Raw genomic sequence first — 15892 nt, forward strand, 5'->3', positions numbered from 1 at the left:
TAAGAAAAAATATAATATAAAAAATAAGAAAAGGTAAAATAGGAAAGAAAGTTGATGTCCTCATAGAGCGGTTATTATTAGGGGCTCAACTATAATAAAATAGTAAATAGTAAATATAAAAAAATTAAAAAGAGTAAAACAGGAAAGAAAGTTGGTGTCCTCATAGAGCGGTTATTATTAGGACCTCATACTTAATATAATAGTATAGATATTATTAGGACCTCATACTTAATATAATAGTATAGATGTCATCGAAAACCAAAATAGATTAATTAAGGATATCATTATTCTTTTACTTTTTTTATTATTTTATTTGTTTATTTATTATCATTAACATATTTAGTATTAATNTATATATATAAACCCATTCGCCACCTATCTATTGTATAATTCTGTTCCTTTACTTGCAAACCTATCCCCTCTCCACCCTTTTCTCTCCTCCATTTCCCTGCCCTTTTCATATTCTATCCGTTCCTCCTAATGTCAGTTGAAGCAAGCAATCTCAAGATTTTCCCTTCGCAGCTAGTACAGGACAGGTACTGATCTTTCTCTTTGTTATCGGTTTTCTTCGTTTGTTTTGATCGACGCTCATGTTTGGGAATTCATATTTGCAGGGATTGGGTGATGCCATGTGTTAATCAATCGGGGATGGCTGGTTCTTTGTACAACTCGCAGCCGATGTGTTTTTCCGGGATCCCTTTTGCAGCAACATTGCCTACCAATAATTCCTTTTATCAACAGCCGGTGTGCGATACGGCGCAGGCCAAAACCTCCATGAATACGGATAGTGGGCTCACCTACAATATTTCCGCCACAAGAAAGCGCTCCAGGGACCCCGTTAATCAAATGTACAGTGCTACACCGCGTTTCACGGTAGCCGTGAAGAACGAAGGTGCCTCTCAGTTCCCTTCTTTTTTCGGCGATGATATCTTGCTTCAAATCCAGCAGTACCAGATGGAGATTGACACCATTATCTCCCAACATGTGAGTTTATAGTATTCCTTTATTTGATTTCTGCATGCATGCGGCAGGCGTGTTGATTCGGAGTTATTTCCTTTCATGTTTAATCTGTAAATTCTTATTTGGTTTTGTTCTGGGTGATTTGTAGACTAAGAGAATTCGGTTGGAGTTAGAAGAGAGGCAAAAGAAACAAGCAAGATTGCTGGTGGCTGCAATTGGAGAAGGGGTGACGAAGAAATTGAAGGAGAAGGACGATCATATTCAGAGAGTGGGCAAATTAAATTTTTTCCTTCAAGAAAAAGTGAAGAGTCTCTACGTAGAAAACCAACTCTGGCGAGAAATGGCCCAGACGAACGAGGCCACGGCCAATTCCCTCCGCAGCGATCTGGAACAAATCCTAGCCCACGTCGCAGGTAAGGAGCGGCCGTCCGCCGGAGCGGCCTTTGAAGACGACGTGCAGTCCTGTTGTGGCAGTAGTAATCACAACGAGAAAGATGACGCTGAAGAAGCGTTGTCTCAGAGTAGAAATTGCAAACGATGCGGCGAGAGGGAATCATGCGTGTTGCTTCTTCCTTGCAGACACCTTTGCCTCTGCAACGTATGCGGGAGTGGGTCGCACCAACTCCAAGCATGCCCCGTCTGTAACTCCGCCATGAATGCCACCCTCCACGTTAACATGTCTTCTTAATCCATCCGTCAATAGACACACGGTTTTTACTACAGAAAGACCAAACCTGGGCCAGACATTTTTGTTATACATTTTTTTTTTGGTAAAAAATTTGTAGCTTTATTGTAAATCCTTCTCTCAGCAAATCAATCGTTTATTCTTTCTTTCTAACCTTGTTTGAATTTTAATTTCAATTTCCCAGTTAATTCCATTTCCAGTTTAGTTTCTTTTAACAGGTAACTTTAGTTTCTTGTCACTTGGGAAAAAAATTAGAGTAGCTTCCTGGTATACAATATTCTGCCACTCTTTTTTCTTTATTTATAAACCTTTAGACATGACTTTTTCTTTTTGCAGTAGATAACAGTAAATTGTTGTTGGGTTCCCACTTCCGATCCCTTTAATGGTTAGTGCCACACGGTCAACTTTTGCGTGAAACAAATTTCACTACTTTTCTTTGAAATTGAAAGAAAATTAAATTTCTCGTGGCCCCTATTCTTTTGATTATCTGGTTACAGTAATCTATTATTTATTTATTTATTGTTATCACTAGGCATCCATGGATTACGAAGCATGAGCGTTTGTGCTCATTAATTAATTGATGTCGTATACAAAAAATATCAAACAAGTTGGCCTCATTCTTCCCCTGTATTCATTTACTGCTGATATTATTGATTTGCTTGGACTGGGGAGTACTGCACAGTTGTTGATATGTCACGAATGCTGATAAAGTTGCATTGTTTTGGTAGTATTTATTTAATTCTTTGGGAGCATGAACCCACCCTTCACTCATTAAAGAATTCCGGTGCCAGCTTACACAAAATTCACGATGCGCAATGGTTTTAATATCTGCCGAATACTTAGTTTTTATCACTTTGATTAAAAAAAAAAAATAGAGACAATCTCGTCTGCCGAGGACTTTTTTAAGGATAAAACTGTTTATTTAGCCTTTTTTATAGTTATTTTCTTTGTGATTTTTGTATATCAATCATTCATCATCTCGAAGTCGCATGGCTTTTACGTTAGAGAAAATTAAAATGACAACAGAAACAAAGAGAAACTACTAAATTAAAATTTGACAAGATTGAAACAACAAAATCAATAAATATGTAAAACAAAAAATACTTAGTGTCACCATATTTTAAATATAAGGTAGGGTTTGATTAGGCCACCTAAAAACTTAACACTGCAATATTTTGTCCGTTGTCTTTTTGTTTGTACCGTTCATAGGTATTGGTAGTAAAATAATATTATCCAATTGCATAGTTTGATGTGATGATGTGCGTCGCGTAGGGTTTTGGTTTATTTATTAGAGGCAGGTAACTGATAGTCACGTCACGCACTCCAATTACCAATGAATTCATATATATGTATCTGAAATTTTCAGGAATGTGGGGGCACTGGGACAAGTTTGTCATAGTAATTTACACTATTGTTAGAGGAAGTGCGTGCCATAGATATATACCAGATTTTCTTTCTGTTACAATGATTTTCTACCATGTCTGATTTCGATTTGATTATAAATTATCGATACCATATCTACGTATTCAATTAAATAAATAACGTCGAAAAATTATGGAGAAAAAAAAAATTAAATCCGACCTAATTCCATCCATATATATACAAAAAATTCAATTCTCTACTGTATATCAATACCCTATATACGAATCACCGTGTCTAGCTCAGCACTCAGCTGAAAAGTTGGTGCAATTTTCGGAATATTTTGTTGGAGAGCATTACATAATATAATATCTAAGGAAAAAATTTTATCGACTCCTCAAGTCCTGGTCCCCGAAATGTGCCCACTATTCGTGCCTCTTTCTTTCTATCAACCATTTAAAAAATAACGTGTCAGAACTCAAGTTTGATTACACTCGTCGGATGATAGTAAGAGTGTCTAACAGTACGATCTTTTAAACTCATATATCTCTATCGAATCTACAATAATCGGTATATCGAGAGTTACAAATGAATTCGATAACGATAAGATATATATTTGAGTAATAATAGTGGCATCATATGTACAACTATGAAACACATTTCTCTAAAGCGTATGTCTTGGTCTATTCAAAGACTCATAACACTATTAACTTATCAGATCACGTATGATATCTTCATTAGTAGACGAACGGTCTATCCCTGACTAGAATGTATTGGCTCCTACGGATTTCGAAACTACACTCAATCTCGCCACCTGATTACTCTCAATGAAGTCGGTAGACGATCAAAGTACATGCTAATACGTAAAGCCTTCACATTGTCCGGGTCAAATGACTAATGGTGTACAACCATAAAGTGAATTATTCCAATTTAGAAGTGATAACCACCTGGAAAGTCCAATGTAGATTTGTTTAGTGCATCATCAGATGATCACTCGTCTCCATGAATGGACTTCTTCAAGTACTTACCAATAAAACATGACGTTTACATCACAAAAGATAGTCTCAAGCTCAAGCTACATTTATAATTATTTTAGGTGGCTGAATCGAATAGGAACCTACTTTGAATATACGATACGCTACGAGTTTCATGAGCGTACTTTCCAAGGCAGACTTGATGATACATATAATTGTATATTTAATTCTTTTATCTATGTGGCTTGCATAGGTGTATATATAAAGTAAACGTTATAATTTAATAAAATCGTAAAATATAATTAAAATAAAGATTATCTTTACCTGATAATCAATAAAACTTAAGTCACAACTTGACCCACTAAACACATACTATAACAGAATATAGGTCTCCGACGGCGTATGTTGCTCCACCAGAAAACAAATTTAGAATAGATGTCGATGCAGCCTATAATGAGAGTACTAATAGCTACGCAAGTGGAGGAGTGATAAAGAATCATGAGGGCCCACCATAGGGATGGCAATGGGTCGGGACGGGTTTGCCATTCCCATCCCCATCCCCTAATTCCATCCCCACCCCCATACCTGCCCATATCCCCGCTTTTTCGGGTTCGAGGAATCCCCAAACCCGAAACTTCGCGGATCAGCTTCCCATCCCTGCAACCTTCTCCGTTTCAATTCAATTAATATGACAAGACGATGACGGATTCGGAGATTTTCTCAAACCAAAACTTATTATTATATATTATTATTAGAGATAATATTAATATCAATATCAATAATAATAATAATAATATTATTAATAATACTATTATTTTATTATTGATATTATTTTCGGGGCGGGTTCGAGGATTTCGAGATGGGGATAGTAATCCAATACCCGTCCCGAACTATATTGGGGATTTAAAAAAAATCTCCGAACCCGAAAAAATAAGGGATTCCCATCCCCGTTTCGGGTTTTCCCCGCGGGGCCCTAAACCTGTGGGGGAAAATTGCCATCCCTAGCCCACCAGTACTGGTCATTGGATGGAACGTCGATAAGCCTTAGTCCGTTACATGTTTTGAGCTTCTTGCAATTGAAAATGGCTTTAAAGATTACTCAAGTGTGTAACTTACATATTTATCAAGTCACATCAAATTCTCTCCTCGTTTTGCACATATGACCGGAAGTGAGCCTTAGTTTTCTAGGATCCATTGTTGCACATATAAGACTTTTTTTGGATTCTCTGAGTAACATTATAATAGATCATGTTCGACGATCGACGAACGCGTCGTTTTGCTATTTTCTCCTCATCCCAATTTGTGTGAGAGATTATGTATTTTCTTTCATGGTTGATTCGTCTTAATAACAAAGTACTTCCTGGATTTTTCAATAAAATACAAGAACTTGCAATTAAAAAAATACTCTATATAAAATATTTATCATACAATTAAAGAGCTACATTTGCATTTATTACCACATAAAACATCACTGGTTGGTTGTTGATGAATTTACATCGACTCCCTTGTCATTTCCTCGAAATTACCTATATAAAAAAACAAACTATTTTCACCGAAGAAACGAATATGGTATCATAAAATATGAATAAATATAAAATGAAATAGAATAATTTTCCTTTTATGAGCGAGCGTTTGCAAAAAATAATTTATGATACAAACATATCTGCTAAGGTTTTACGCAATTTTTTTAAATATATATATATCATGCAAAAATTTCATTTAAAACAAAAAAAAAACTCTAATATTCAATAATTATCTCCCGGACCTCTTTTGTCAATATATATATATTCTCGAGTGTGACCAAAAATTGGCATAAAGAGGGGGGAAATGGGCATTAATTGATTTATGGTGTTATCCAAAACAATAAAGACAAAAATGTCAGTAGAAATGTAAGCAAAATTCACAATTTCCCTTGTACCCGTTTCTTCTTCAATTCTGGTGGCTCTTCTTTTCCCAAAAACAATTATGACGGGCACCACAAGTCTAAACTTTTCTTCAATGGGAATTAATTTTCTCGCTCGTCTCGCATTCGCATATTTCCTTTCCACCTCTGAATCAAACTCCTTTCTGGATTCTTCCTGCTTTTCAAATGCTAATGACTTTTTAAAAATTTTCTAGTTCATTGGGAGAAAAAATATTTGTCGACGGATGGTTCCAAGAACTGGAGTCAGCGTCCTCTCTTTGGTTTTATCGGTTTCCTTATTCAACACGACAAATATTATTATTATTATCATTATTATTTTATGAGACGAGTAAATATATGGTCTCATAAATTAATTTCGTGAGACGATCTTTTATTTTTGATTGTAAATATGATCAAAATTGATAGAGTTTCACGAATAAAGATAAGTGAGAACGTTTCAAAAAAGACTTGTAACTCATTAGTTATTTAGACTCTGTCAAATTATTTTTAAAAAATATCTCTTCTCAAGAAGTGTAATGAAATATGATGGAGCATGCTATTTTTCAAAATGAGATCATTTATGAGGAGAAGAAAAGTGTCCGCGACTGTAATCAACGGAATCGAAGGGGAATGGCATTGTTCCAGGTATACATGGAATTAGCACGAGGTGTGCGTGAATGCATGCATGTGGCTCACAAAATGTGACACTATTTATGAACATCCATTAATAGATATAATATAATAATATTGCACGTATCGCCCCCACAACGTGTTAATTCAAGCACTCAAGAATCCGCGTGACTTCCATCAGTGTGAAACGATCTCACTAATTAATTTTGTTAGATATATTTTTTTGAAAAAATTATTATATGACAAAAATATTATTTATTATTATCAATATGGACATAATTGACCCATCTGACTGATAAAGATACGCAAAAACGTCTCACATATATTAATTCTATTCATGGAGCAATGTTATATTTGTCGAGTAAATTTATTGAATATGAACCATGATAAAGGAAAATTTTTCAAAATGATGAGTATTTATATATATAGACATATATAAACGACATAATTGGGGAATCTCTCCTCGAACCTTGCATATGAATTACCTTATCTATACACAATACAGATAGATAATTTTAATATATTTGTTGAAATCGATGAAAATATATCTTTTAGATTATCTATTTCCTTATAAATATGTTAGGGAAATGTGGATAAAGGTTGGTTTTATTATTAAGAATTTATTTCATGAAATTGTAACGACACGATTATCATTTTATTGTTAAAATTTTGAAAAAAATTATCGTTACTATTTTATTATATTATTTGAAAATATAATATATTTTACCGTATGATTTGATTATTATTAAAATAATAATAATAATTCATCATCTGGAAACAATAACACTAGAAAATTTATCGACGTTGCAATGTTATTCGCGCCACATTTATTTTACAATCACCATCGGCTTCCCAATTCTCAATTCTGTCACAAGAAGTGTAATTTTTATATCATACACGTAAGTGGTTGGAAATTGTAATACGATTTTACGGATTTTTATTTGACACGAGTCATTTATGTCCATATTTACAATTAAAAAAATAATATTTTTTTGACGGGAAAAAAATTAATATTTTTAACATAAAAAATAATACATTTTAATGAGTTGAGTTACCCTAATAAAATATTTATCTTACAAAATTGATTTGCAAAATCATCTAAAAAAGTTTTCTCATAAAAAAAAATACCCGGTTAAACTCAAAAGGAAATAATTAATATTACTTAATTATCGTGGCCTAAATTATATTATCGTCGCTAATATTAATAAAAGTTGCCTTTTTTAAATAAGGAAATGTGGTGGGAAGAGGTATTTGGATTTGTCAAAATCTAGTGGATGGCGACTCCTTTTAATTATTGAGCTCACGTATCTTAGGTTATTTCTTTTGTTGGCTAATTTAACTTTAATATATTTGGGTTGCTTTATTTGTTGCCCCTTATTTTACGTAATGTCACAATCGGACAAGGAAATTAAGTCGATATTGCTATATGCTTTTGATAATGCTGGTTGATTATATACAATTAGCGTCACACTGTAAATTATCTCAATCTTCGATTTCGTTCACTCATGAATTTTCTCATGCATCCTTGGAAATAGTTTCTTTCGTTTTCCCCAACGCTCGAATTCAAAACCTTTAATAATAAGTACATAAATTTTTAGAGTGTGGATACTTATTAGAATAACTAATGAGGTACAATATTGAAATAACCTATGATTATTATTATAGGTACTCTTTATCACACGCGATGTACATGATCCGTAATAGATAAAATGGAGGATGAACCGGGGGTTTTTAATTTTAAAATGAAAAATCATCGTTTTTTTTTTTTAATTAAAATGGTTGGAGGGATCGTTAAAATATGCATTTGAAATTATTTTTTTAAAAAAATTCTTCAACATATCAAAACTTTAACGTATAAATTATAGAAACATAATTGAAAATATGAATAAATTGATTTCAAATCTTTTATGACAAAGTTTCAGTAAATAATTAATAGAAAGATATTAAATATTTTATTGTAAGAGAGCTGAATAGAATGCGACCAAATCGTACGTATGCTTCATTTCGTCGAAAACGATGTAAAAGCAAATCTTGCACATTGTGGGTCCCGGGATTATTTATCTATATCAAATTCAGAATAATTTTATATTTTATGAAAAATTATATAAATAATAATAAACTTGACAAGAATAATTCCTCGGTCCCCACTCATCATTTTCTGTCTACTTGATTCAGTAATTGGACCCCTACGAAATTTTTCGTTGACTTATTCATTTTGTATTTCTCTTCCTTTTTCTTTATTTTTTTTCCCATAATATTAAAATCATCCCTTTCGAATTTGTAGAAATCAAACTAGAACCTTCTAGGTAGATTTTCTAAATAAAATTGAATAAATTCCCAAGAAATAAACATCTCTTATTGTTGGTTTTTCTTTTTAAAACTAGAACCTTTTAGGTAGATTGTCTAAAGAAAAAAAAGCTAGTAAGATCAGTAGGATTCGATTTTTCCGGCCGGAGTCGAACTTCAAAATGCGTTCAGGCGAACCGATTTAATTCGAAAAATCGATTTGATCTCGAATAATCGAATTAAACAAAACAATCCTCGATTTGTTGGATTCATTATTTCCAAAAGAAAACATAAAATAATTGAGCGATTGATATGAGACAGGATGGGCAAGAAGATCATTATCAAAATGCCAACCTAATAATAAATATATTTAATAAAAAAAAGTATACAGAGATTATCCCCACTGCCCAATGATTTTGACAGCCAAACCTCATTTATTGTACTACTATTATACGTATTCCCACTAACGGGCCCCATGAATTGACCCGATGAAGAATCCATTATTTCGGCCCATGTTTCTGTACTGAAAGGGGCCGTGGGCCCGTTCTCCAAAAGGAATCAAATGTCACCNTGAAATTTTAAATAGAATTTTTTCCTACTCTTAAATATTTTTTTCTCTTTTTTTTTTAAATAAAGTAATATTTGGTTTTTTGTTTTGTTTTATATAATGTTTTCTTATTCCATGATTGATTTCGAAATATGGCCCAAGATTTAAACCGTATAATTTTTTGGTCATCGTGTTTCGGGGACAACCATTTCATATCTCAGTCCCATCATCCTTAAATTCTTGTCTTTATTCCTCACCTTTTTTTTTAAAATTTAATTCGCGGAGATTAATAAAAAAAAAATTAAATAAATAAACCCTGTCATTTTTTTTAGCAGTTGGAGTTCTACAGGCGTATGGGGTATATATGCTTAACATAGATCACAATTTGAACTTCGACACACACACATATATCGAAGAGGGAAAAATCCATCTTGTAACTTTTTTTTTCCTTTCTAAAAAGTAAAACATGCGAAATTCATCGTAAATGAATTTTTTTTACTCTATGTCGTCTTATCGAAAGAAGAAGAAGAAAAAAGAAACTCGAAATTTTCAACAATTTCAATGATTTTTCTCATGTCCTATTTTGCGAAAATCATAAAGTGTATAGAAGTTAGTACATTGTGCATGTGGGAATATAAAGAAAAAGGAGAACTTGCAAGATTGTTGGTTAGCTTTGTTTCCAAGAATATATCAAGTGTAGGGAGAGAAGTTTGTTTAATGGCTTTGCATGTTCTTCAAGCATAAATAAAAACAGACGACCCCTCAATGAGTTCACTTTTGAATTTTTGAAGTGTTTGGTCATCAGTACCAAAAGTTGATGCAACTAAAGGCAAAATGAATTTGCTTTTTGCTCCAAAGTTGAATCTAGGTTCCAACTAGGAAGTCTCGTTGAAATAGCAGATGAAATTATAATTTACTTTTTTAAAAAAAGTAACTAAAGGAGACGAAAATTATACTTTTCCTTATATAATATATACAAACATCTAAGTTTATTTTAAAAAAGTAAGGAAAGATTTAAGCCAACTTTGCCGATGGAACCAAATCATCTTCCACCTTTTCTTTCGGTTGGTGCAAACATCACATTCTCCCTTAAAAGAACAATATCAAATTTTATACTAAAATCACATAGTGGATTCCCCCAATTTCTGTTTTAACTTTTTTTCTAGTACCAATAAGTGGCACTTAAACCTAATGGATAGGCCCAATCCAGATTTTAGACCCTCGACCCAATCCAGATTTTAGACATATGGCCCATCTTGGCCCACGTTCGCTGCTATAAATACCAGGTTTGATCGTCCAATTCAAGGATTCATTATATTGTTGAATTGGACTCATTATATTGTTTTCAGCAGCACCCTTAGCTGCTCTCTTTTTAGATCCTTAGTCTCTGACTTAAGCGTCGGAGAGACTACACCGGGACACCCTCCTGGCTCCTTTCTAACGGTCTTCTTCGTGATTTCAGGCTCAGGGCAAATTCAAAACCTGCGTCTGGACTAATGTCACTTGTTAGAATCGTATCTTTAGTTTTCAGTGAGTATGAGACACAAATATCATGTTGATGAACAATGGAATAAGTACTACCCAATCTTGATTTGTATCAGTGGACTGAATCACCTTTGTTTTTGTTTTCTTTGGACCAATTAGTGAAACTATACGTTATTACACACACATTTTTCCTTTGGGAGCAAAAAGATATTCCCAAGAAAAGAATGTCTAATGGACACCACCACTCATCTGCAGTGCACTCGTGTATAGTTTCTTAATCTCATTTGATTTGGAGGAACAGATTTGATGGTTGAATTTCACATTACACTGATCTTGTGATACTGTATGTGAAATTCATCACAATTACCACTTAAATTGCTCGATTTGATATGAAGTGCATTTGAAATTCCCTTCGGTTTTATCCATCCAAATGAGTGTAAGAATTTGAAATCTATTGTATGATATTTATCAATCTAAGCACAACATTAATTTTTTAAACTCGAAGCAAGTGTCTGGCAGATGCCAATTTACCTTCAAATTTTATCGAGTTGTATTTATTTGTGCGTACAACGGTACAAGTGGTATTCTGCAAGTAGCCATAATTACAGCCAGAAAATTCCAAATCAAATAATAATAAAAAATAAAATAAAATAAAATAATAAAAATAAAAATAATAATAATAATAATAATAATAATAATAATAATAATAATAATAATAATAATAATAATAATAATAATAATAAATCTTGCAATTATATATGCAAGAGCCTGATTGCATTAAATATATTTTTCCGATTGCATTAAATTTAATGGGCCAAACATTATATCCTTTTACCTATTTTCTGGGGCCACATTTATTGTCGAACGTGTGAGTTTAGACGGATCGAAGGTTTCAAAAGTCTCCCTCGTGGGATCCATCTCATATATTACGGCTGGAAGCCCATATTCTAATATGGCCCCCGTTTCAATAAAAAAAACCTAATAACTGGCCTGTAGTAGATGGATTTCAGCATATTGGTAAAGCCCACGAATAGTTCTTGTTGAATGGGCTCTAGTTCTCAAGAAAAAGAAACAGAGGCCCAAGTGTTGCACACTAACACAGCCCGACAACATAATTTATTTTGTCCACAATCCACACCGTTAATGGGCCAAACATACATATGCTGTCTGTTTCTATGTCATGTCATTTATTTATTAGATGTGATGAAATATATTTAAATTATATGTCCAATATGTAAGTATCATTTTATTGGTAGACATGAAAGTAATCAACACACACTGATTGACTCTATTAAACCATATTAAAATTAAACATCCACTAGGTGAGTATTATCTCAGTAATGAACACCACCATATAAATTTTTTTTATATGTATGACCGATATTCCCTTAATTACTTTTCTCGAAATAATTAGTTAATTAAATCAATTTTTTTAAAAATTTAACTCTATTTACTCTACCCCTTGTATTAGAATTGTATCACTTTGTCCCTTGAACCACTTATTTACGTTATATATATATTTATAAAAAAAAAAGGCTAATAGTCAAATTCTTAAAAAAAATATGTACTCAAAATTATAATACGCCAACAATATTTATAATAAAAAAATTAAACAACCCATTTAAATTAAAATCATGGAACAATGTAAACGCATGGATAAATTTATTCAATAAAATATGTACGTTTAATATTTATTTACATTAGTTTAAATATGATTCCACGATCATTTATACTAATTATTATGTACACGCGATGCGTGTGTATACAATCTTTTTTATCATTATCGATAGATTGAAGTGAAATTTGACAAATTTTGGAGGAACTAAATTGATATTTGAATTGTTGAAATGAAAAAAAATAAAAATAAAAGTGTGTGTTGAAATTTTTTTTAAAAAAATGTAATATTAGTATCATATAAGGGTAAAATTAGAAAAAAAAGTTGGTGTCCTTTCTAGATGGTTACTATCATGTCCTCAACTTTAATAAAATAGAATAAATTTAATTGATTTTTTTTATTAAGAAATGATAACAACGTGTACTATTTTCTTAAATTTTTAAATCGATCAAATTAATTTAATTTTTTTTAAACAAAACGAATAAATTAATAGACGGGAATCGAGTGAATAATATATTAATACACGTAATAAAATCAACCCATTATATTATATAAAAATGTGATGACACGGCAGCATGAAAGTTTTAATTTACACGTGGGTGACACGTCATTATAGGGCGAACGAAATCTTCTTCCATAAGTTGACTTTAACGAGCTTAAAATAAGGTGGGACACACGCCGCCTTCCGCCAAATGCAAGCCGACAAAAAGCATGCCATTTCCCCCAAAACACCCTGACTCTTGATTTGAAATCACTCCTATTTCCGACTTTTGATCCAAGAAACACGATGCACAAAATCTTTGAAATCCTAGGCCCATAAATCTGTCCTCGCGACTCAACATTTTCACTCCATCCTCTTACGACACCAATCAATGGCTGAAATTCCCACAAAATTCCTGTTAATATTATTCTTTCTCTTCCTATCGCTCTCGCCGCATGCTTCCGCAGCAGCAGCTTCGCCGCCGGAATGCAGCTCAGGACCGACCGGTGAATGCCGCGACAAGGGGAAGGCGTTGGTTCTAAAACTAGTCGCCATCGCTGCAATTTTCGCCACCAGTATGATCGGTGTTTGCCTCCCATTCCTTTCTCGGAAGATCCCGGCTCTTCAACCTGATAAGGATTTGTTTGTACTGGTTAAGGCATTCGCATCAGGAGTAATACTCGCCACTGGGTACATGCACGTGATGCCGGACTCATTCGACTGCCTAACATCAGAATGTTTGCCAGAGAATCCATGGAGAAAGTTCCCTTTCACCACATTCGTGGCTATGCTTTCTGCTATATTGACTCTGATGGTGGATTCATACGCCATGAGTTACTACAGAAAGCATAATATCTCAGGAAATGGAGCGAGGCCGGTTGATGAAAACAATAAAAATATGGAATTGGAATCTCAGGGTCCTGGGCACTGCCGTGGAAACGACATACTCAAAGTCGATGGCGATAATGCATCACAGTTGCTGAGATATCGCGTGGTTGCACAGGTAAACATAACTTTCTAGCGTCCAAGTATGCTGAAATGAATGTGATTTGATAATTTCTTCGGGGTTTTCCCCCCCTACAAAACGCAGGTTCTGGAACTGGGAATCGTTGTGCATTCTGTAGTGATCGGGCTATCGATGGGGGCGTCTGATAATCCATGCACAATCAGGCCCCTTGTTGCTGCTCTATGCTTTCATCAACTCTTCGAAGGTATGGGTCTAGGTGGATGCATTCTCCAGGTGATCTAATCAACACTTGTAACCCTTGAACATTATTTGATATCTATCTCAAGTTCTCGACTATAGCTGATTGATCTTATAACATAATAATGCGTAGGCGGAATATGGGTTGAGAATGAAAGCAACAATGGTGGTGTTTTTCTCGGGGACAACTCCACTCGGAATCGCCATGGGGTTGGGACTATCGAATGTTTACAGCGAAAACAGCCCGACGGCTCTAATCGTGGTGGGGTTGCTGAACGCGTGTTCGGCTGGATTGCTGAACTACATGGCATTGGTGGACTTGTTGGCATCTGATTTCATGGGCGTGAAGTTGCAGAAGAGCATGAAGCTTCAAACATGGGCATATATTGCTGTCTTGTTAGGCGCTGGAGGCATGTCTCTTATGGCTAAATGGGCATAGAAATCTGTCGAACATGGGGGCCATAAATAATGATGATCACACATTCCTTTAGGTTTTGAACGATATATTACGTGTATGCAAATTTGTTCTTGAACATATTCCATGAGTTCTTGAATTATAATTAACATGGGAGAGTAATATAATTTGGATATGCGTACGTACACAAAAAATATGTTCCATATACCCTTAATTTTAAAAGTTTAGCAGCTATCGAATGATAATAACAAACGTTTGTTGATTTAGAAAAAAATTAATGCAGAGGAAATTTAATAACCACATTTGACGTAAACGACATGTACTACTTATGGATATTTGGTGGAACATGGAAAAAGGACGCTATCAAATGTACGTAATTTTTAAAGATGATTGTTGATTGGAGAATAATCCAATTAAAATATGTGGAATAAATTGATTCAAGATACTAATCATATTTATAAGGCATTTTATTGTCATATGTAGATAGATTAAATATAAAAAAAACAAATATCTTTTTTATGTGTATAAAAAAGTATTTCCTTTTTCTTTTTTTTTTTTTTTTTTTTTTGGAAATGGTATAAAAAAAATATTTCTTGGTGACCTTTTATGGTAAACGACTAAACGGTCTCATAACGGGAAAAAAGAAATAACGAACTACGCGATGGTGGCGCCGGAGGTGGACATGACCGTGGTCGAGGTGGTGGTGGTGGTGGTGGACGCGTCAATTAACAGAGCCAAGGCGTCGGAGGAAGAGGATGGGATGCATCGCAGCGCCAGTTTGACGAACGGCCTCCGGCTCAGCAGCAATGGGTTCATCGACCGTCGGTTCAGGGCTATACCGGCGCTAATCGACCCTCGTCTCTGTAAAGAATAGAACAAGAACTCTGTAATCTGGATGAAAGATCCTTATTCAATTACTGAACTTGGCTTAAATTGTCATTCCAAAGTAGAAAAGATAAACAACTACGACTCATAACTTATCATTCCCTCCCTTAAACTAAGCACTTTCATGTATTTAGTTTAACCAAGACCTCACAAACTCCCATCATCCGTCGCAATCTCTGAAAGAGTTCCAACTTCAAAAGCTTAGTCATTTCGTCAGCAACTTGGTTTTTTGTGCCACAAAAATCCATCTTAATAACACCATCTTTAACTAAATCTATCAGAAAATGGAACAGTACATTTATGTGCTTTCTTCTGCCATACATGACTGGATTTTTGAAGAGTTTAATGGCTGAGCTGCTATCACACATTATCGTGGTGCTTCTGTTCTACTTGTGGCCCATCTTTTCCGGTATTCTTCTCATCCACACAGCTTAACAAGCACATGCAGCTGCTGCTACAGATT

At 34.0% G+C, this 15892-nt stretch overlaps 2 protein-coding genes across 3 annotated transcripts; both read left to right on the forward strand.

The window, feature by feature from the left end:
- Positions 1-353: 353 nt before the first annotated feature.
- Positions 354-1798, forward strand: LOC140978501 (E3 ubiquitin-protein ligase BOI-like). Its single transcript, XM_073443619.1, has 3 exons — positions 354-536; positions 615-984; positions 1109-1798. Exons 1-3 carry the CDS (start codon positions 481-483, stop codon positions 1646-1648), a joined length of 966 nt encoding a protein of 321 aa, XP_073299720.1. The 5' UTR covers positions 354-480; the 3' UTR covers positions 1649-1798.
- Positions 1799-13236: 11438 nt separating this feature from the next.
- LOC140984322 (fe(2+) transport protein 1-like) lies at positions 13237-14705 on the forward strand. 2 transcript variants are annotated; one of them, XM_073451766.1, is made up of 3 exons: positions 13237-13928; positions 14016-14136; positions 14263-14674. In XM_073451766.1, the coding sequence occupies exons 1-3, from the start codon at positions 13317-13319 to the stop codon at positions 14460-14462; spliced, it is 933 nt and encodes a 310-aa protein (XP_073307867.1). In that variant the 5' UTR covers positions 13237-13316; the 3' UTR covers positions 14463-14674. The 2 variants fall into 2 exon arrangements, with proteins under 2 accessions (XP_073307867.1, XP_073307782.1); XM_073451681.1 differs by having other exon boundaries at positions 13239-13928; positions 14016-14165; positions 14263-14705.
- The last annotated feature ends 1187 nt before the right edge of the window (positions 14706-15892 follow it).

Source organism: Primulina huaijiensis, chromosome 1, assembly GCF_012295235.1.
Source record: "Primulina huaijiensis isolate GDHJ02 chromosome 1, ASM1229523v2, whole genome shotgun sequence".
In the NCBI taxonomy this organism is placed as follows: Eukaryota; Viridiplantae; Streptophyta; class Magnoliopsida; order Lamiales; family Gesneriaceae; genus Primulina; species Primulina huaijiensis.